Here is a 23,989-nt window from a genome sequence, read left to right as displayed (position 1 = left end):
TATAGAACTTCAAAGAATTTGAGTAGTGTGGTTGTCAATAATGGGTTAAATAGTGAATGTTACACGTTATAAAGTGATAATTTAAACCAGTCTTTAACCGGTAGTTATTTCGTTAATTGATTCAGAAGTCACTTAAGTGTAATATTTATCCATGTTTAATCTAAGTTTTACATGATATATGTATATAACAATTTCTTAAAACCTATTAAGACACGTGTTTTGATGCATTCCGCATCGTAGATTTTATGGAATAATCTAATTACCAAGTACAATTTCATTTCAAAATCGGTTGTAATCTTTATAAATTCCCAGACTTCCATATTTTTCTTCATCTTTGTTGAGATATGAATAAAATGTCTAAAAAATCATTTTATTTGGAGGTTTTTAATCGGGTTGGGAAGTGGAAAATAAAATATACGTATTATATTTATTCCTTCCCCTTCTATGAAAAGAGGACCTAAAACTTATTTTTAATAATTTGTCTAGGTGGCACTCGACCAAAAAAAGGTTGAGAACTTATGATCCAGATAATAAGTGATGATTTTTTTCAATTCCGCATAAGACGAATATTTATTTTTTTTAAATTCAATTATAGCTTTAAACCAGAAAGATAGAACGGTTATAAATTATCGGAGAGTATTAAAACATTACGTGGAATTCCCAGCAAACAAATTTACAGTCAAACTTTTATAGTATTCAGTTCGAATACCACTAATTTAATATATTATCTGAAATACCTCACATTCTTTTACTGATAGAACGTGATGGGATTTTTATGATTTCCAAACTGGAATAGGGTAACAGTAAAGATGAAGTAAGTAAAATATTAATATTACTGATGATCTCGTATTATTCGGACTAAAGCTATTAAATTTTAATGAATGTTTTATTGAAACTTACCAATTGTGGTGATGACTGTGAGGGAGTACAGGAACGCTCCTGAAAACCTCCATTTCTTAGATTCTTCTGGATCGTCTATTCCATCGTAGCCATTTCTAACCGACTTTATTATGGTGCCCTGGTAATCCAATAGTTCCTTAGCTACACTAATCAAAAAACAACATGCGTTAACTTTAGGGGAAATATACTTATATGGTGTAATTACATTAGATCCTTCAACATATATTAAAAAAGAATTCTGGATTTTATTATTTATCCATTTTTGTACATAGAACTACAAGATCTAAAACATAGAAAGACATCAAACAAACTTTTACACATGCCTCTTCAGGTCAAAATAAATTTGATTTTTTTATAAAACAGAGAAATATTTTTGTTTTTATTATTTTCAAAAATATTTCAATTTCATATTATTTCTGTGAGCCTAAGCGGCTCATTATAAGAAATAGGTATCAAATTGCGGTAGAGGGATTCGAACCGAAAAATTCTGACTTAAGAGTCCGCGACACTAACCACGAGACCACAACCCGACACATTTATGCAGTAAATGTATATAGCCTGCTTTAATTATTCATAAAGTTGTTTAAAAAAAAACTAAGTTTGAAAGAGTTTTTTTATAAATGTATAATGGATATGGGTAGATCTGAAAAAGATCTCAATTGAAACATTACAACATTTACTTTATAACTGACTTTTTGATGGTACCCTGGTAGAATCTAATTTCATCAACTGCTTTAAATAATTTTTGGAAGTATTTTGACATAAATTCACATTGAAAGATGAAAAAGTTGTCACTAGAATTAATAAATTAAGTGGAATCAAAGATTGCGTTTTGATTTATTTTAACTATAATTGATCGTAAAATATGTTTTCTTTTCCCATCAGTAAAATTTCTAATACTTATTCATGATTGAGTATACAAAATATAATATTTCTTAAAATTATATCATGGTTGAAAAAATATTAATACAAAATATTTGCTTTTTTTAACCCTTATCCGCACCCCAATGGTGCATAAGACACTGCATCATATAAACGCAGTGTTATCTTGATCGTTAACACACGAAGGAAAGGTGATCAGCCTTCCGCTTCAAGTACCAGTCCAGGGTAGTATTGAATAAATATAAGAGTGATAAAATCACTTTTATTTATTTGACCCACCTCTGGGAATCGAACCCGGGACCTCCAGAACGGTAACCGAGCGCGCTGACCATTACACTACGGAGGCGGACAAAACATTTGTTTGCTGAATGAAATACTCAGTTTTGAACCACAAACAATTCAAGGTAATAAAATTAAAAACATTTTATTAAAAATGGATAAAATAAGACACAATTGATTCCTCAAGGGTATTTATAATAAAAACATTTTCATAGATAGATTTTGAACTTAAAAAGACGTGAGTGAAATACACTTAGAGATAATTAAATGGATCGAGAGTAATTAAAAAAAATTGGATTATATTGTGTCGTTTTTTTATAAACGAGAAAAAAAGTTTTCCAAGTTGTATTGTTACTTCTTAAAACGATTGAAATATAAACCTATAGGTATTTTATCAAAAGAGTACCCTTTTCATAGATTAATTTCTCTTGTTGAGATTTTTTAAAATGTAAGTAACGACAAAAAATAATACTGTGACTAGTAAAAAGAGTACTCTGAATAGAAAATACAAAAAATGAAAAGAATTTATCTTTTTGCCTTTAATTTCTTTGTTGAGTTTCCAATAAGGTTTTTAGGGTTTAAAGAACAAAAGCGTCTAATGTTTATGTCGTAAAACACAAAAAAATCGTTATTCCTTTTGTGATTTTAGTTTTGCAAGAACAGATTAAAGTACAATTATAAAAAATATTTTATTATTAACTTGATTTTGCATAAAACTATTAATCGAGGTCTTTCACAATACTTACGTTAAATATTAATTTTAAAATATATCAAGAATACCCATAAGATTCAACAAGAAAAAAAAATTAGCACATACAAACAAAAAATTATTTGACTCCCAAAAAACTATACCTAAAATTTTTATTTTATTTTATTGAAAGTTCATGTACAGAAAATAAATATGTACATGTAGGCTTATTGCTAAAAGCAATATCTACCAACTGAAAACTGATTTGTGATATCGGTCAAAAGGTTTAATACCTTAAACTTATAGCTGTTTGCATTCAAAGGGTGGATAGCGCTTGAACATTAAAAAATCACAACTAAAAATATCAAGGGATTTATCCTACAGTGTTTAATATTAAATGGATAGTCTTCTTCTTTCTTCTTACCCTTATCTGCACCCAATGCTGGATAGAGCACTGCATCGTATAGAAGCACTGTTATCTTGATCGTTAAATACACGAAGGAAAGGTGATCAGCCTTCCGCTTCAGGTACCAGTCCAGGGTCATATTAAATATATATTAAACTGAAAAATCAGTGAAATTTATTTTGACCTTCTTTGATTTCGAACCTGGGACCTCGAGCATGGTAACCTAGCGCGCTAACCACTTCGCTGTGGAGGCGGAAATAGATAGTTACATAATTTAAATTCTACTAAAAAATTTTAAGATATAAGTAATATTTTGGATACTAACAAATCAAACCAGGCAGTATCATTGAAGACGTTGACCTGACAGCAGGTCAATTCCCATAGTCTACTGGCAATCTGACCTCTGGAGGCCAATACGTCATTCGTGAGGTCACGATCGTGTTCAGCTTCTATTGCCATAAACATAAAAGCTCCTGAAAAACAATAAAAAAACATCTATGTAAAACTTGAATAAAACAAAAAACAGACTTAACTTTTGAAGAAAATATATATTTTTTTTTTCATAATTTGTTCTGATTCTTCTCTTATAATTTTGACGTTATAGTAGGCATATCGTAAATAAACTTTTATTTAAAACTTAAAATTTTCATGATGGATAAATATTTTTTTTATAAAAAATAATGTAAAAAGATCACCATCGATAAAACACATAACGTGGCTTGAAAGGTCTGAAAAAAATTATCTATATAAATTTATAAATGTATGAATTATGTTAAAATATATAAAATCATGAAAAAAGTATGTTCAAGGATTTCCACTGACAAGGCACATAAGGTGGGGAGTCCCTTCGAAAGAAAGTTAGCTTGTGTTAGTTTGATCGTGCATTAGCACATATTGATGTAGTATGGATAAGTTGACTCATGTTGTCTCACCTGCGATAGTATATCCCACGACTAGGCCAATGATGCCAACATTACTGAACATAAACGCAATAAACTGCCTCGCATATTCCTTCAACTTTTCCACAAAGGGTTCTTTGTAAACATGGCGCCTGCGCATGGAACGCTTTCGTTCCATTTTAAGAATCCAAAATTGGAAATTTCAAAATTTCATATTCGCCTCCGAAACTCGGTGAAATTATCCGAATCAAAAGAACCGATTCAAAATTGTGAACGGGACGGAACTGTGTTGTTCGATTCTCAAATGTCGTTCTCTAATCTGAAAATCGAAACATATTCATCTTATTCGAAAGTTGAATATTTGTATCTTAATTCTTTATTTGAATGTTGAATTATTTATTTTCTCAAGTTCGCAATACGAATTTGAGAAATGCTTAAATTCGAAATTTAAAATTTTCAATTCCGTACGCGTTCATGTTTTGATCTGATGTGTCCCGATTTCAAACTTGTCTGTTTGCAGTAAATCCCGCCGCTTTCTGGCGCCAGTTTGCGAGGGATATTGTCTATTCGATTTCCTTCTGTTCTTTTTTCGAACTAACATTGTTTAAAAATGTCAACTGCCGTCATGAAATCTGGGAGCGTGATTGAAGATCTGTCATGTCGATTTTTTGCATTCGGTTTTGGAGGTGAATCGGATCTGAAACAAACGGAGAAAAGAATTGAATTAAAATTATTTACAAAGTAAGAAAAAGAGTTAATATTCCATCTTTGATCTAGCGCCAAGTTTAACTAACTGAAAAGAGACAAAGATACGTAAAATAATACTTTTTTAACAGTGAAGATACGCGTAAAAAAGTTCGATGGATCCAACACAGATAGCTGTTGTGAACTCACATGTACTATATCTAGGAGTTAAAAAAAATAGTAGTATGATTGTCAATCATGGGTTGAATTGGAGAATGTTACATGTGTGTTTAGTGATCACTTAACCTACCCTATGACGGTTGTAAGCCCTGTAAATGCCCAGACTTCCATATTATTCTTCATCTATGTTGGGGTGTTAAAAATGTGAAATTTCGATTTAATTTTTATGACTAACATTTACTTATAGAACTTATTTGTAAAATAAACGTGTTATATTTGCCTCACTTTACGCTGTTTACTTTATTTTTAAGGACAGCGTTAAATGAGGTAATTTTTACGTAATTATTTACATCTTAACATGTACTATAATACTAATATCCCGTACGAAGAGAAATGTAAAACAAAATTTTATAACATATTTTCAATGATCACTTAGACTAGCCTATGACAGATCGTCCATAAAGGATAAATACAACATCAGAAATTTGAGTAGTGTGGTGAGAAATATGGTTAGAATAGTTAATAATACACGTGAATAAAGTAATAAATTAAGTCATCCTGTAACAGAACGCAAGCCCTGTAAATACCCAGATTTACATTTTCTTTTTCTTCTCCTTTGTTGAGTTGTTATAACTCTTTTTTGGACAAGTACAGATGAGTGAACAAATATTTCGAAAAATAACAAAATACTGTAAGAAAACGAGCGCAAAACTGCAATAAACTTAAGTGCATTTAGACACTGAAACGTTATATTATCACTCGTAAGTCGCTATTTCTTTTAGAGCTGTTTTGTAAAAATATGAGTTTGAACTACAATTGAAGTCCTATTGTGTTTTCGTACTGTGTCCGATTGTCATCCAGTGGTCAGTATCGCCGAGTCAAAGGGTTAAGGACTGACTCCCTCTCTCTCAACCACAAAACATTCCTCTTCGTAAACACCGTTAACGCTTACCTGAAAATAGTATAAAATTGAAAAATATTATCTAAAAAAATATTATTCATTACTTATTAGAACGTTAATCCCACTTTACTCCAAATCTAACATCTTATTAAGTTCACTAATGCTTCTGAAATTTCAACACGCCTCGAATATTTCGGTTTTTAACCTTTATGGCAGTGTCATCTGTTATACGCAAACATACATATAACAGCAGTATACGCAAAATTAAATTTGATAATGGCGAAATATTTAAAAATTATATCACTTATTGCTAACAAAATATTGAAAACGCCTTATTGTTTCATTTTGGGTGATTTTTATTGGTTCAACCGTTTTGAAAGAAATGTGTGCTTTCTGTTTTCATTCTTTTCAATTTAACGCCTCATAGCTTCAAAATCGGCGCGGTCAATTACAGCTTCTTCTAACCCTTATCGGCACCCAATGGTGCAAAGGGCACAACATCTTAATGATACATTTTAATCTTGATCGTTACTTACTTGCAGGCAAGGTGCGCTCCTGCACTTTAGGGACAAGTCCAGGTAATATAAAATAAATATTAGAGTGTAAAATCACTATTATTTATTTACCCCCCCCCCCCATGGGAATCAAACCCGGGACTTCCAGCTCGCTAGCTTAACACGCTAGATAGTCATTAAAACTCTTAACTGCCCAGGCCATGGAAACCCCTCGAATGCCCACGGGGTCCATATGGGCCAAATGTAATGTATTATATTATTGATTATTGCTTGACTACTTTTTGGGCTGGCAACACTTATTTTGTAACACTGACAATACTGCTTCATACCAGTTAACATTTATTCTGTTATTTCTAATTTCCAATCTTTTTTTCGCTAACGAAAAAGAAAGTTGGAAATTAGAAAAAAAATCCTGGGCAGTGAAGCAGTGCCTAGGGGCAGTCGTGGGTTAAAATAATGAATAATTCCAGTCTTAAGACTAAATGGTTCGGTGCCAAAACATACGCGCCGAACCGTTTGCGCCCAAACTCCCCTGATCCTAATGCAGTATATTTCTCATTTGAATCGGTTGGCATCGTGTGACGCAACTGAAAAGTTTAGCAGCCAACGCAAACATTACGAATGTAACAAGTTTCAGTGTTTCAGGAAGTGGAACAGAAGGAACGGAGCAGTAAGAGCGCCTGAAGGAATGTTTCAGAACTTTCAGGAAATGTTTCGTGTTTCTTTCGGACATGGTCTGCTGGAGACCAAACTATGAAAGAATACAAATAAAATTGCACTTGCTAAACTGGCACACGAACACACACACACACGCACACACACATATGTATCTCCTAATTTCAAAATCCGCCAGATCCATGTAAGTCGATTTTACAAAAAAAACATATATCTCCGGGAAACATTTATGGTTCAAAGATTTGAAATACAGAATTTTCCCATTTTTTGTTTTTTTTTTTGTTTCAGTATTTCAAAATAACTCAACACGCAAACCGATAATGACGTCATCTTAATTTTTTACCTATCCCCGCTCTTTGATTGGTCGATATGGGTCAGAAGGCAAGTTTCATGAATGTAGCGGAATTTGAAATACAACGCTGTTTTTAAGTATTTTTTAGCAGGGTTTTCGAATATATAAATATTTAATACAATAAAACCCACAATTGACATTCCGATAGAGTATTGATTTTTAAATCTTATAAAACTGGATCTGGCGGATTTTGAAAGTAGGCGACACATATTACTATTATATGACCCGCGGGTTAGCCTTATGGTATGCCGTAAGGTGAAGTCAGTAACTATTGTATATACTGTAGACATTAATACTGCAGTATCCAAATAACGGATATCGCTGCCAATAAAATAACACAAGGCAAAATAGTATCAAAGGATAAAATAAAAGTGAGTTTTAACATAATATTTTTTTCTGCTCAATAAAAGCTTACTTCATCTCACCAATAAATGTATCTAGTGAAGTTCTAGTGATTCAAGCACTATATTTCGAAATTGTACTTTGCACAATCAGGTATGTCAAATACTTGGCCGGGTCAGGAGTCGTAATAATCGTCGGGTATGTATGAGGAGATGCATGAATGTAGAAGAGGCAAAGAATGTTTGCAAGGACAGAGTGGTGTGGCGTTTGATTCTCTCTGCCTACCCCTGCGGGGAAGCGGCGTGATGGTTAGTTAGTTAGTTAGTTATGTTTCGAAATTGAACCATATATATGGAAGTTCTAAGAATTTGAGTAGTGTGGTTGTCAATCATTAGTATAATTGGTAAATGTTACACGTGTCTAACGTGATCACTTAAACCAGCCTATGACGGTTTTTAACCCCGTAAATGCCCAGACTTCTATATTCTTCTTCATCTTTGTTCAGATGTCAAAAAAAGTATAAAAAATAACTCCTAATTGGAGATAATCCAGATTTGTGAATAGGTATTGGTACTGGTATGCAGCCCCGAGTATCCTTGCCACTGGAACTATTTTCTTACTCACAATTAATTCTTCATTTTCATAGTGAATGTATACATGATTTATTTTGACTTTTCTCCGCTGAGAATCAATACCGAGACCCCTAGTATGGTAGCCAAAGATGCTAACCACAACACTCCTTAAGTATTGTTTAAATATTTTTTTATGAAAATAACGTTTGTGTTTTTATTATTTACACAAATACTCCATATATATAAATACAATATATATATATATATATATATATATATATATATATATATATATATATATATATATATATATATATATATATATATATATATATATATATATATATATATATATATATATATATATATATATATATATATATTTATATTTATATATATATATATATATATATATATATATATATATATATATATATATATATATATATATATATATATATATATAAATATATATATATATATATATATATTTATATTTATATATATATATATATATATATATATATATATATATATATATATATATGTATAAATATTATATATTATATATTTATATATAGATATATTATATATTTATATATATATATATATATATATGTATATATATATATATATATATATATATATATATATATATATATATATATATATATATATATATATATATATTGTTAAAGGCATAAATCGCTAAATCGCTTTAGACGTTACGATTTTTGCTTCCAATCCCTCGAATATGAAGCAAAATAACAATTGATCAAAATAACATAATTAATATTCCATTAATTACTGGCGACCTGTCAAAACTCGCAAGTTTCGGCGGCAAAAAGTCAACTTCCGGCGGCCATTTTAATTAAAGGATAACCGGGACGTTTTGCCTAAGTAACCCGAAACTTCCAGGACATGGCGGACTGTACCTAATTCAATTTCCCGCGAAGTTGCTCCTCGTTCTCGGGACACAGCTAGACCGGTGGTTCTCAAAGTGGTCCCCTGGATAATGGTCCCCTAAATGCAAGGGGTCCGTGGAAAACTAAAATTGATTTGGGCGTCCCTGAACAAAGTCAGGGGCTACGCATATGGTTTAATATTGTATAAAATAATATTATTTTTCAATTCGTCATCAACATTTTGAAATGACAAGACGATTATAAAAAAAAATACTTTTATATTACCTATTTTTGAGTTTTATTTCATTACACACTACTGGTTTTGAAAACTACAGTTGTTTTCATTGACAAATGATTAATTTTACTCATCACCTGTCGATGTGTTATGTTATAAAACTTAATAATAAATAAAATTAAATAATAAATAAAAAAATGTGACACACTTTTATTAATATGTATAGTATATAACAAATAATTAATTATTAGCTAATTTTAATAAAAAAATTCGTCAACTGTAATCAATTATTACCGTTGACAGTAATAGTAAAAATATATATCAAATAATCCCATCTTCGTCATTCATCATTTAATTATTTTTTTTAAAGAAAAATAGATATAATATCTATTAATATCTTACTTATTTATATTTTTTTACAATGTTTACTCAAATATTTCAATTTTATACTATTTTTGTGAGCCTAAGCGGCTCATTATTAGAAATAGGTATCAAATTCTGGTAAAGTAGGTTCGAACTGAGAAACTCTGACTTGAGAGTCCACGACACTAACCACGGGACAAAAACCCGTATTTGTAGCTGTTGGTTTTCCTTTAAAAAAATTAAAACTTTGCAATTTATTGAAGAATGATTGAAGAGATTGCTTGACAGAATTCTACCTGTTGGACTAGGATCACCAGGAGTGGAGTTTGGGCTTATTCTGGAGTAAGACACCGAATGGGCAGAAAATACTTTAAAATGTTTTATTTATATTAAATGTTTTCGTTACCATTTACTATTCAAGTCATCAAAGTTAAATTTATAATTTTTCACCCTCGGTCCGTGGGCAAGTTTTGACAATGAAAAGGGGTCCGTGAGCCAAAAGAGTTTGGGAACCACTGAGCTAGACAAAGGCACGAGCGTGCTTTAGAATTCTTCAGCTAAGTTGAACTATGACTATAAACTTATACCGGTGATGAGTTGACGGGAGCTTGATGGACAGTCGCACAAAGTGATGAAAGCCGAGAAAAACACACTCTGAATAATGGTTGTGTAATTACATTGTCTGCCTCCGTGGTGTAATGGATAACGTGTTTAGCTACCGCGTTGAAGGTCCCGGGTTCAATTCCTAGAGGAAGGGGGTGATGCAGCAAAAATAACTCCTTAAAAGTAGAAGAACCCATATCACTCACTCCTTTCAAGAACGTCATAAATCAAAAAATCTGATTTTTCAGGAGAACGTTTTTAAAGTTTAAAAATATAATACAATATATTAAAAATAAATATCAAACAACTTATTGAACTTTTTACTGTCCAACAGATTTTTTTATGTAAAACCTGAAGGTTTGTTCTCCATTTAAAAAATATTTAGTATATTTAAAAAAATAATTAAACAATACCTTTTCTTCAAAATGCAAAAAAAACACTTTTTGCCCTGTAGCGGGTAAATATTAAGTTAAAAATATGCGACTTTTGCTGGGATATAGTACATTTTCTGGGCATTCCGAAAACATGTACAACTGAATATTGACGATTTTTGATTTATGACGTTCTTGAAAGGAGTGAACGATATTTGAAAACGATGATTAAGATACACCCAAAATGTTATGAAAAAAAAATCCATTTGAAACGCCTTTTTTCTCTCTTAATTTTCTCCTAATTGTTCCAATTCCATGGTAAGCAATATGTAAGTGATGTTACTTCAAAATCTAATTAAATTTCCTTCTGCAATCGAAATTTATTTTCTACAATGTTCATTAACAAGTGACAGGTTTCACCAGAGCTTTTACCTGTCAAACAACCCAATATCTTAAACCCTATCCGCTCCTTCAAGATCAGTAGAACAGAATTTGAGGCGGATATTCTTAAAACCTTATTCCGTGTCAAAAACAGCTTCCGTTTTCGTATTTCGATTTTGATTACTTTATGATACCCTTATACACCACTGCTTGGAATGGCTTCACATAAAAAAACCTTTTTCAGCTGAATGTTTGTGTTATAAACTGATATTAATACAAAATAGATGAAGAAGAATGTGGAAGTCTGGGGTTTACAGGACTTACGACCGTTAAAAACTTGATTAAGTGATCACTTTACACACGTGTAACATTCGTCAATTCTAACACTCTCTTTATCACTCATCGTTCACTTTGTATCATACCACTTTAAAGCGGTATTACACAAAGTGATGAACAATGAATGATAAGGAGAGTGTTATATTACCATACCACCAGTTGACTATTCTTTTAATATACGAAATATTCATCAATTCTACTCATTATTGACAACCATACTACTCAAATTCTTGGAAATTCTTTATATTTGAGCCCATTTAGAAACGTTGTTCTTGAATCACTAGAACTTCGATGGAGATCTATTGGGAAGATGTAAAGAAGCTTTTAATTAAGCAGAAACCGAGTGAGGTCCGAATCCTGGATTATAATCACATACATGAGAAACGCCAGAAAATACCATTTTCATTTTTTTATTATTCTAGCTTATATTTGACCAGTTAATTTATTTACAACATTATGAGTTGGTCCAAATACTTTTTCACAAATCTGGATTATCTCCAATTGTATTAGTAATTCTTCATATTATTATATTATAATACTGTAAATAACTCCTGTTGGGACCCACTCAAAATGTTACAAGTATTCAAAGTGATCACTTATTTAACCGATAAAATGTCGTAAAACCTGTCAATACCAAAACTTCCATATTCTTCTTCGTCTATATCGAGATATCAAATGTTGCAAATATTACAATATTGCCCAACAAAAACAAATTCCAGTACAAGGAAATTTCTGCTGGCATACAAATATCCAGGTAAATTCTAACGTTAAACGTGTGTAAATTGGCGTCCGAATATGTTGGCGAATTCACGTAACTACGGGCCATAAATTGGCGCAATTACGGCCGAAGGCTGGCAACACTGGGTCTGAAGAAAAGGCGCGAAGAAAAATCGGAAAATAAATTAACAGAAAGCAGTGTGGAGGATATTTGGCCGAGCTCCAAGCGGTTGAAAGAAATACGAAGTACCCACATAACTTAGTGAACAAATTATTGTTATTTCTTTATAGAAGTCTGGGGAGACTTTCAACATTCAATACGAGCTTTGTTAGGATTTTGAAAGATAACATTTTGCCTTGTTTGCAATCGTAAAATGCGTAACATTAAATATGAGGCGATGGTCAATTTATTTTTATATTTATTGTTTTTTTTTACAAATAATGGATTTTCGTTCACATCAGATGATGAAAGAAAAAAATGTTGAATAAAATTGTATTATTCATAAAAACATGTTCTGAACTTAATTCTAGAATTGCGGTTAAAATTTCTAAAATGATAAAGCTATGCACATTTGAAGTATGAAATTTTGTATTAATTGTTATTACTATTTTGTAAATAAAAATGATACTTGACACTGGCAGAAACATCCTTTCACTGGGCGACTGCAAATATTAATTTAAAAAAAATGATACGAAAATATTCTTTTATTCATATAAATATTTATATACACCAGGTTTAACATCAGACTGAAATTTTATGTTATATACACAACAAGGCAGGGTTTAAATATCATGATTAAATGTAATTTTTCTGACAAACCGAATTCGAATTGAATGAATGTATTAATTTAAATTGAAAGTGTATTTTAACAATAATTTCTCTTTAGTTATGGTAAGGGTTATGAGGTAAGATTTTAATAAATTCTGTTAAAGATTAGTAATTTTGTAAAATAGTTACCTAACCATCACGCTGCTTCCCCGCAGGGGTAAACCGAGAGAATAAAACGCCGCACACTACTCTGTCTTTGCAAACATTCTTCGCCTCTTCCACGTGCATGCATCTCCTCATACGTACCCGCCGATCATTTAGTTCCACATGTAAAAAAAATCTTTCTTTGACATGTGGAACTAAAATATCTATGATGAAACATATTTTCTTTATTGTATCGATAACGCTTATCTCAGCTTTGCATTATTTCCTTATTCACCATTCAAACATCTATCATACACACACACACACACACACACACACACACACACACACACAAACACACACACAAACACACACACAAACACACACATAAACACACACACACACTATTCATTTAAATTAAATAGAAGTTTCTGTGTTTTTTTAAATACTTCAATTTTATATCATTTCTGTGAGCCTTAGGGACTCATTATTAGAAACAGGTATCAAATTGTGCTAGAGTGGGTTCGAACCAAAAACTCTGACTCAAGAGTCCGCGACACTAACCACGGGACCACAACCCGATGCTTCCTCCTGTTCCTCTATATTCCTCTCCTCTCCTTATCCCCCCTGCATATCTCATTTTATACCATACCCTTACCATTCAATCCCACCCTCACACATACACACACACACATACACACACATAAAAAATAACTATATGTATACAGGTACATATACATTGAAACAATTTTTATAAAATCCCTCAGAAAAATTTCATTCGAATACATATGAAAAGGGCATTAAGTTAGTTCTTTTCAAGAAATTTGAATAGACTGCGACGTCATCGCGCGAAATGACATGCCACCAAGAGTGCAGCCGGGGCAATCCTGCGCCACGTGCATCTATCCCTGGTGACCCATTTCCCCGCAAACTTACAAGCCACCTATAAAGAATATTGGATACGCAGACTAGAACACCTCCCAACTCACCTCGGCGGCAATATTTGATCACCTTCTTTGGAAAATACGCTATTTATTTAAAATTGGAATTCTAATGTAGTATCTACCCAATGCGCGTGTTCACAATTGCGTTTTAAATCTCCAAGGCACATATGAAGACTATTAGAAAATACGCTGTTTGTTTAAATTTAAATTCTTATGTTGTACCTACCCAATGCGCGTATTCACAATTGCGTTTTAAACCTCCAAGGTATGAAGAATATAGTTAATTACGCTATTTGTTTAAAATTGGAATTTTGACATTGTACGTATTTTATGCGCGTATTCACAATTGCGTTCTAAACCTCCGAAGTGCATTTGAAGAATATTGGAAAATACGCTTTATATTTAAAATTGGAATTCTAATATAGTACCTACCCAATGCGTGTATTCATAATTGAGTTTTAGACCTCCAAGGCGCATATGAACAATATTGGAAAATACGGTATTTGTTTAAAAATGAATTTTTCACATTGTACGTATCTTATGCGCGTATTCAAAATTGCGTTTTAAACCTCCAAGGCACATATGAAGAATATTGGAAATTACGTTATTTCTTTAAAATTGGAATTCTATTGTGGTAACTACCCAATGCGCGTATTCACAATAAAACATATAAACCTTGAAAGTATCTACGAAAAGTATTTATTACCTCACTTTAGGAGTACGATTTGATAATTTTATTTGTAAAATAGGCTTTTAATTATTATTTATTGTAAATGCAGTTAGTTAGTAGAATACCAATCTTAAGGTTTTGGTTAAGTATCCAAAATAAAACTAAATTATTGGATCAAATTCTTCTTTTATTATTAATAAAAGTTGAATTCGATCTAACAATTTTGTTTTATTTTAGATACTTTACCAAAAAAAATCGGAATTCTAACATAGTACCTACCTAATGCGAGTGTTACCAAGTGCTTTTTTGTGCCACATATCCATACCACCTAGCCAAGCTTAAGGTGGTATGGATATCTGGAGCAAATAGATAATGAGCCAATGACCAAAGAGCCAAAGAGAAGTATATTTAGCGAATGTGAGCGAGAAAACAAAACAAGGTCGACATAATAAGACTTGGCACGATCATATCAATGAGAACCCAAAATCTGGTGGTGTCAAAAGTCTATGTAATCAGAGGGCATATCGCTCACTCCTTTCAAGAACGTCATAAATAAAAAAACTAGATTTTTCAGGAGAACGTTTTTAAAGTTTAAAAATATAATACAAAGTATTAAAAATAAACACTAAGCCACTTATTGAACTTTTTACTGTGCAACAGATTTTTTTATTTAAAACCTGAAGGTTTTATCTCTATTTGAAAAATATTTAGTGTATTTAAAAAAATAATTAAACAATACCTTTTCTTCAAAATGCAAAAACAACACTTCCTGCCCTTTAGCGGGTCAATATTAAGTTCAAAATATGCCTCTTTTGCTGGGATATAGTACATGTTCTGGGCATTCCAAAAACATGCGCAACTGAAAATTGACGATTTTTGATTTATGACGTTCTTGAAAGGAGTGAGCGATATATGAACATATGTATAAATGTGAAGGAAGCCAAGAGTGTGTATCAGGACAGAAGAATATGGCGTTGCAATCTCTCTGTTTACCTCTGTGGGTAATAACCGTAATGGTAGCAATGTACCGTTAGTTGTTATTTAAAATAGCTTCAAGTACATGCACCAATCAATGTTTGAAAAGGGGTGGAAAAAAGCGATTTTGGTTACGTTACAGCAAATGAGCACATTAAAACAAATTGCCAACATATGCTGTAATGTTTTCCTGTTAGCATTGTATTATAGACGCTGCCATTTTATTATTTATTTGAAACACGGGTAGCACTAAACGATCCGAAATTTTCAGCAGAACAGCTAAACTCACCCCCACCATTAAAAACGTATAATGGATTTTTTTTGTTTAAATAATTTTTTGTGAGATTTTTTTATGCGTTTCATTATTTGCGTGTATTGCTCAACCCGTTACGTTTTAATATTTTGTATTTTTTAATACTTTTTTGTATTAATACCTCACTTGTTGGAGCGCTGCGTGCAGTGCAGTTAGGGGATAACTGGAGAAGAGTCATTGCTTCCACAAGGGTTACAACCCTTAGTAATGAGGAATACAAAGACGAAGAAGAAATATATTTTATGGCATTTTTTTATAATTTGATTTTGACTTCTTAAGGATGAAGCAAAATATAAAGTCAAGGTATTTGCAGGGCTTATGGCCTGTCATAGGCAGCTCCTAGATAAATGGATCAATCTCATGACGCGGTACATATGAGTTCCATCTATATCGGATTGAGAAAAGCTTTTATTCAGAAGGGACCGCCTTTATTTGTATGCAAGATCCGAACTCTGGATTATTTTTACACTCTGGGAAACACTTTATTTTTTTTTGGAATTTTTTTATTGAAAAAAAAGTTATGTTTACCTAGGCATGGATACCCTGAATATGACAAGATGCTTGTCAAAACCAATGAGAAAAAAAGTATCTAAAAAAAATTGTTTAAGACAAAGTTTGAGTTTGATTTAATAGTTTTATTTTAAGTTAATATGTTAATATGTTTTTAGCCATAAAAATATATTTGAAAATAAAAATAGTGCCATTTAATATAACCATTCATACGCCTTAAAACAACAACAGAAAATGCTCATTCAAAAAACCGATTTTATCAGATATTTCAAAACCCCATGATGTAAATACGTAAAGTAACTTTTTCGTATAAAAGCAAACTTTTCCACATGGAGAGAGTTCCAATATGGACAGAATTCAATGGGAGAATTTTTGCAGTTACGGGAATCATTTGAAAACACGTTCACGCCCTTCATTCATACCTTTATGCTCCAGCATCCCTCCAATATTTGAGTTAGGTTGAAGGGGGTGGTGAAATGACACGCACGCTACACGGTATTCAGGAATTTGGTTCAAATCTATCCCAAATAGTTGCAAAACACGAACAATGTATTGGAAAGGTGGTTTTTTCTCGAATGAACACTGGTGCAGTAACTAACTGGTGTAAAAAATTAAAAAAAAACGACTGTTAGACAAATAAAATGATATCTTTATACATATTAAACAGATTTTATCTCGACATCCACCAGTTTGATGATGTCAGTAATGAAGAAAGACGGTTAATGGTCAAATTCAGTAAATAAAACAAGTTTCTTGAATGTTTTTTGCAGATACTTTGTGGCACATTTTACAAACTTTATAAAATCAACAACTTTGATTTAACCATTTTTTATTAGAAGTACGCTTTTACCTACCGCTTTCGACAAGAACCTTGTCATTTTTAGGGTTTATTAAATTCTAAAACATTAAAATATTCATAATTAATTACATTCCCTTACCAAACACTTCCGTAAAAACAGCTTCATACTGTTTTTGGGTGATTCCGTTGTCATTTGGGGTTGTAAAATAATATAATAAAAATAACATTTAGTATTTTTTACGGAGTGTGTGGAAGTTTTTGGTAAGGGAATGTAATTAATTATGATTATTTTAATGTTTTTAATGTTTTAGAATAAAAAAACAGTGATGATGACAAGGATCTTGTCGAAACCGGTAGGTTAAAGTGAACTAATAATAAAAAAGTGGTTAAAACAAAGTTGTTTAATTTTATAAAGTAAATAAAACAAGTGTCTAAATAGATTTTAAGAAAAAATGTATTATTTTCCATGTGAAATTTCCATTTGAAATTAATACATATTACCACAAAGTGACCGCCGAATCATTTAACTAAACAATCCAAGTTAGTCTGGGGTCTGAAAAGAAAAAAATATGGCCCAAAATACGAGTAAACATTAATTATAATAAAAATTAAAATAACAAATAGAAAATTCTGAGCTTTGATCTTATTTGAGAGAACCCATACTTAATCCAACATCAAATACTCCAGAATACAATAAATTATTCAACGTACAACTCCCGTAAATTTTACATCATCCGAGAATTTTTCATCTGTGTAAAGACCGTTTGATCTTTTATGAAATTCTTATAATTCAAGTATGAAATAACTTCTCTGTTACCTACAAAAGACTTTCGAAAATCAAGATGCCAAAAATACATTTTTGCTTTAAATTAATTAAAAGTTAAAATATAACTTGGTTCAAGATTTATTTTAACAAAGAACTTTTTATGAGATTTAAATATGATTTTTTATACTTATAAAACACTGCTGCTGCAAAAAGTATTTTTGCTTTCAATAAATGTAAATTAACAAGTAAACACATTTTTTAATGATTTTTATCTTCAAATTAAGTTTTATCAACCTTTAAAGGATTTTCAAAAATATTACTACTTATGTCTTTAATTTCAATAAATTATAAAAAAATAAATAAATAAACTTTAAAAGTCAAACTTTGCAAATGATTTATTTTAATAAAGATCTTTTCGTGGAAATAAACCATAGTTTTTGCCTTCAAAAGTATAAAGACTTAAACGAAAAATTAGTGTGCCATAAATAGTATTTTCGCTTTATATTAATTAATTTCAAAAGTAAAAATATATATTTGTTTAAGATTTATTTCAATTAAGAACAAATTTATTTAAATATTATCTAAAAAAACAAAAATTGACTGCTTTTTGTAGTATTTCTGCTTTCAATAAATGGATTTCAACAATTGAAAAAGAGATTTATTTTAAGAAAAAAAAATATGAGAAAAAATATGGTATGAATTTCAATTTGAACTTATTACTTACAAAAGATTCTTATTATTTTAAACTTATTTTTAACCTAAACCAATTGTTTTTTACGGCTGTATACGGTACAAACATTGACCAATATAACTAGTCTGTTTTCGTTATTTTGTAATGTATTGCTTTAAACGAATAAAACCACTTTTGATTGACACACGTTGTTTTTTTTTATATTTTCACCTATAGATGAGAACATCTGTTGTTCTTGAAACTAGTCGTGTATACATTTTTTAACCAAATTGTAGACATATACAAATCTTATATTTAACTATTTAAAAATAGTATTTAAACTTAATCAGCTTAATTTTAATTAAATTATTCAAATAATATGTTTTTGTTTCTTACTACTACTACTACTACTACCATCACACCGTTTCCCCGCAGGGGTAGGCAGAGAGGATGGAACGCCACACTATTCTGTCCTGACATACACTCCTCGCCTCCATCACATCCATACATCTAGTCATACATGACCGATTACGCAGACTTTTTGTTTCTTCCGACAATAAAATGGTCCATAGAGCATTGAGTTAAATGTTAAAGTGTTAATTCTATCGTAACAAATATCAAATTTTGAACATTTGTTTCAGAACCTTCAGTCAAAATGAAAAATCCTTAAATTACTTTAAGGATAACGTCTATACTCGTATACATGGCACTATAGAGCACTTTGGCTACTTCTTCATCAAACCGATTACTGAGCTTTGGCGTCAGGCATCAAAAGTTGTGCTTTACACATAATTGAACAAAATTTAGTTAATATATTATATAATAAACTCTGTGGGATCTCGATTTTGTATGAAATTTTCTCATGTGAAGCCTTAAACATACGAGCGTATATGTTTGGGCTTTTGAGTGCACGAGGGTAAAGTTCTATAGATGTTTTAAATATTGCCTGTATTATAAGATACAGGCAACAAACTTGTATATATTTATTTATATACATAGATAAAAGTTTGTTTCGATTTAAAATTTTGCTTCCATTATTCATTGAAAAAACAGATTCAAGTTAACTTTTTTAGACGTATCACTCATGTAGTACATGATTGGCCAACTCTTTTTCTTTTTCATCTTTTTAAATTTTAAATATTTTTTTGTTTTTTTTTCTGTCAGTCAAGTGTTTGTAGCTTTATTAACACTTTTATTCTAATTTTACTACTTATGGTATCTGCCTGTTTTCTTGCCAGTGCCCTTAACTATGACCTAAAATATATTGTTAACCCACACATAGGCCATGCCTTTGTGAGATCTATTTTTTTTATTTATATTATATTTGCGAAGCAGATTTGTCCGCCTCCGTAGTGTAATGGTCAGCATGCTCGGCTACCGTTTTGGAGGTCCTGGGTTCGATTCCCAAGGGGGTAAAATAAATGAAAGTGATTTTTTCACTGTCATATTTATTCAATATTACCCTGGACTAGTACCTGAAGCGGAGGGCTGATCACCTTTCCTTCATATGTAAACGATCAAGATAACACTGCGTTTATATGACGCAGTGCCCTATGCACTATTGGGGTGCGGATAAGGTTTTTACTATTATTATTACTATATTTTTTGTATTTAAATACGAGATTTTCAAAAATTTTGTTATTGATAATTGTAAGGCAGAAAAATCAGTATCCGATTAGAAGCGCTTCGTGTACTTTATATTTCACTTTCAATAAAAATGAAAAACCCATCTCCCGTTATTATATTCCAACACGGCGGTTTGAAATACTAATTTTAAAGAATTATCTTATTAATCGAGAAATTCCACATTAATTTAGCCGCGGGGAACGTAAGTCGGTTAAATAATTTCAAACTGGGAGCACCGATAATCTCAGCTGCGCTCCGGAGATTTATGGCAGAAAAGATGATTAAAAAGGGGTGGTTTGGGTTAAGGGTGAGTCGCTTCCGAATTATTTATAAGAACGCTTATGATGACTGTTTTAGGGAAAACAGAACCAGATCAGATACTTAAAATAGAGAACTTTTGATTAGTATCGAAAATAAAAAGCCGTGTGTTATCCACAACTTTTTTTGAGCGTGACCAAATCCTTATTCATAAGGGTTAGGTTTAAACTTAACATTTTTTTACAAATCTGAGTTTCTTTTACTTAAGAATTATTATTACACAAAAATTCAATTGTTTTTATTAAATAAAAGATTTCAATCCAAAATAGATGACTTGTGTGAATTAATATATACTGTGTCATGAGACGATCATATATCTCGGAGATCCAAAAATTTGAGTAGTAATCTGGCCGGTGTAACTTTTTTTTCACAATCTCCCTGATTGTACTTTTTGACTACCTCTGCATTTAAATTATTTAAAATATATACAAAAAAGAGAAATATTAAATTCGTTGTTTTAAAAATATTTAATTATGTTTTTCTAATGTCTGTATGCGGCCCATAGGAAAATTTAAGGTAATCAATGCGGCCCGGGGTCCAATTTGGGTTGGCCAGGCCTGCTTTAAACTTTTATATGCTTCAAACCCTTGTACATAATAGGCAAAGACAATTTTCTTGGACAACTATTAAATTTTACAAAAAAAAATCATTTAAGTGTTTTATACCATAAATAAATGTTTATAATAAATAATAATAAAACCCTTATCCGCACCCCAATGGTGCAAAGGGCACTGTGTCATATAAACGCAGTGTTATCTTGATCGTTTACACATGAAGGAAAGGTGATCAGCCCTCCGCTTCAGGTACCAGTCCATGGTAATATTGAATAAATATTACAATGTTAAAATCACTTATATTTATTTACCCCCCTTGGGAATCGAACCCGGGACCTCCAGAACGGTAGCCGAGCGTGCTGACCATTACACTACGGAGGCGGACAAATGTTTATATAATATAATATTATTTCAAAACCTCTAACAAAATTTTATCAAAAAAAAGTATCTTCTTTCAATTTTGTGAATAAGCAAATAAACTTGATTTTTATCGCTGCTTGATTTTGAAGTAGAAATTTATTGAAATAGTTAACCATTATTTTTAAAAATTAAGTTTGTTAATTATTCTATTAAACCATATTTGTTGAACCGTATGTCTAATTACACGTACGAAGGTTTATAGTAAGACAATATTGGCCGTTGTATTGTTTACATACAAATGTATCTAGGGGTACTAGTTAATGTAATTATACGACCTAGTACTAAGCTTTAGCCCACAGAGAATACGTAAATAATACAACAATGTACCTACCCTATTCCTCCATAACACCTTTAGGGGCTTGTATTAATAAATCATAATAAACACAACATTAACATAAATTGTATACATTTCTTTAAAGAACAATTTTAAATACAACATTTTGAGTGTGTCCAAATACTTGTTCACAAAATCTGGATTATCTCCAATTACAGGAGTTATTTTCATATTATTTTTAACATCTCATCAAAGATGAAGAAGAATAACTCCTGTAATTGGAGGTAATCCAGATTTTGTGAACAAGTATTTGGACACACTCAAAATGTTGTATATAAATTATCTGGTCAAATTATACGCTTAATAATAAAAATGGAAATGGTATTTTCTGGCGTTTCTCATGTGTGCGATTATAATCCAGGATTCGGACCTCACATACTAATTTAAGAGTTTCTGCTTAGTAAAGCTTCTTTACATCTCACCAATAGATGTCTCTAGTGAAGTTCTTGTGATTCAAGAACAAGGTTTCTAAATTGGTTCATATATATAGAACTTCCAAGAATTTGAGTAGCGTGGTTGACAGTAATTGGTAGAATTGGTGAATGTTACACGTGTGTAAAGTGATCACTTAAACCAGCCTATGACGGTCGTCAGCCCCGTAAATGCCCAGACTTCCATTTTCTGCTTCATCTTTGATGAGATGTTAAAAAATAATAACAATTTTAAACATTAAAAAAAAATGCAGAGACCCACCAAGCCGCCTTGTGTGTCTTGTCAGTGGGGTTCTTTTACATACATTTTTATTGATTTTAACCATTTTAACCCAATATACACACAATAAAGAGAGAACAAATTAAGAATATAAACTATTTTACAATTTTCATAAAATTAACTCTTGATCTGAAATTAACTCTGTTTTCTGAATTGTGTATATATGACCTCGCGACATTTAGAATCCCGTCAATGGATAAAAATCATCCTGATTTTTTTTATAAAATTAGATACTTTTAGAATACCACTTAATGCATATACATACATATAAATCGTAGTATACTAGAGTTTTTTTTAAATTATCAACACGTCATTCCACAATGTTAATGCTGAATCATTTCTTATGTATTTTCTTTTTAATTTTCGTTTCAATGATTAAAGAAAACACTTGTTTTTTTACCACTTGAGTTTTATTATAGACTACATGTTTCAGAAGTTAAACTTCCATCATTCAGGTCTGTATAATAACTAAAATATAAAATATAAAATTGTTCTATAAATAAGGAGAGGGGAAAGTAAAGGAAAAGGGTTAGTCAAGGGGCGGAGTTTGAAAACAAAGGAAAAATGGAAAGCAACGGTGAAGAATTTTGAAACAATATATTATTTAATAAATTATTATTAGAATTTAGGTTTTTTTGGATTTCTAAATTTTCAAGATAATTCATAATTTGGCCTTTATTGGAACAAGGTGTAATAATAACTTGACTTACCCTTTCCCTTTACTTTCCCCTCTCCTTATTTAAAGAACAATTTTATATTTTATATTTTAGTTATTATATAGACCTGAATGATGGAAGTTTAACTTCTGAAACATGTAGTCTATAATAAAACTCAAGTGGTAAAAAACAAGTGTTTTCTTTAATCAATGTCATTCCACAATGTTAATGCCGAATCATTTCTTATGTATTTTTTTTTAATTTACTTTTTAATTTTTTTTTAAATATTTATCCTCACATTTCAGTTTGCGGTTAGGTCACGCGGGTTATTCTCAACCCTCTAACGACATTAGGGATGCTAGTTTTGAATAATAACTCTCGCATTAATATGAATTAGTACTGTGAACTTCCATTCTTGGGATGAAGATGGATTATATCTCAACCATATCTTGCCACTGACAACACTTGGCTCGTAAATTTAAATTATATTTTGTATTTTTTAAAGCATAAGGCAGGGGTTCCCAATCTTTTTCAGCCCGCGGCGCACTTACAAGTATAGTGTTTTGTCACAGAGCCCTAACACTTTGCTTTATTCAAATTAAATTAAATTATAATTATTTTTTT

At 31.1% G+C, this 23,989-nt stretch overlaps 1 protein-coding gene across 5 annotated transcripts in view; it reads right to left on the bottom strand.

The window, feature by feature from the left end:
• The window catches only part of LOC148301491 (TWiK family of potassium channels protein 18-like), a 109,481-nt gene that overhangs the window by 25,206 nt on the left and 60,286 nt on the right, over positions 1-23,989 (bottom strand). For 4 of the 5 annotated variants that reach the window (XM_088273152.1, XM_088273151.1, XM_088273153.1 and 1 more), the window contains exons 3-5: positions 4,088-4,751; positions 3,481-3,628; positions 901-1,046 (exon numbers count right to left, since the gene is read on the bottom strand). In XM_088273152.1, the coding sequence (XP_088129278.1) occupies positions 901-1,046; positions 3,481-3,628; positions 4,088-4,232 (439 nt within the window). In that variant the 5' untranslated portion in view covers positions 4,233-4,751. The remainder of the gene's footprint in view (positions 1-900; positions 1,047-3,480; positions 3,629-4,087; positions 4,752-23,989) is intronic. The other variant, XM_088273155.1, reaches the window with a different exon arrangement.

The sequence above is a fragment of the Brachycentrus maculatus genome, unplaced genomic scaffold (assembly GCF_059751285.1).
Source record: "Brachycentrus maculatus isolate JH-2025_06_01 unplaced genomic scaffold, ASM5975128v1 h1tg000555l, whole genome shotgun sequence".
In the NCBI taxonomy this organism is placed as follows: Eukaryota; Metazoa; Arthropoda; class Insecta; order Trichoptera; family Brachycentridae; genus Brachycentrus; species Brachycentrus maculatus.
Note: the sequence above shows the minus strand (reverse complement) of the source record. Positions and strands in the feature narration are given on the sequence as shown.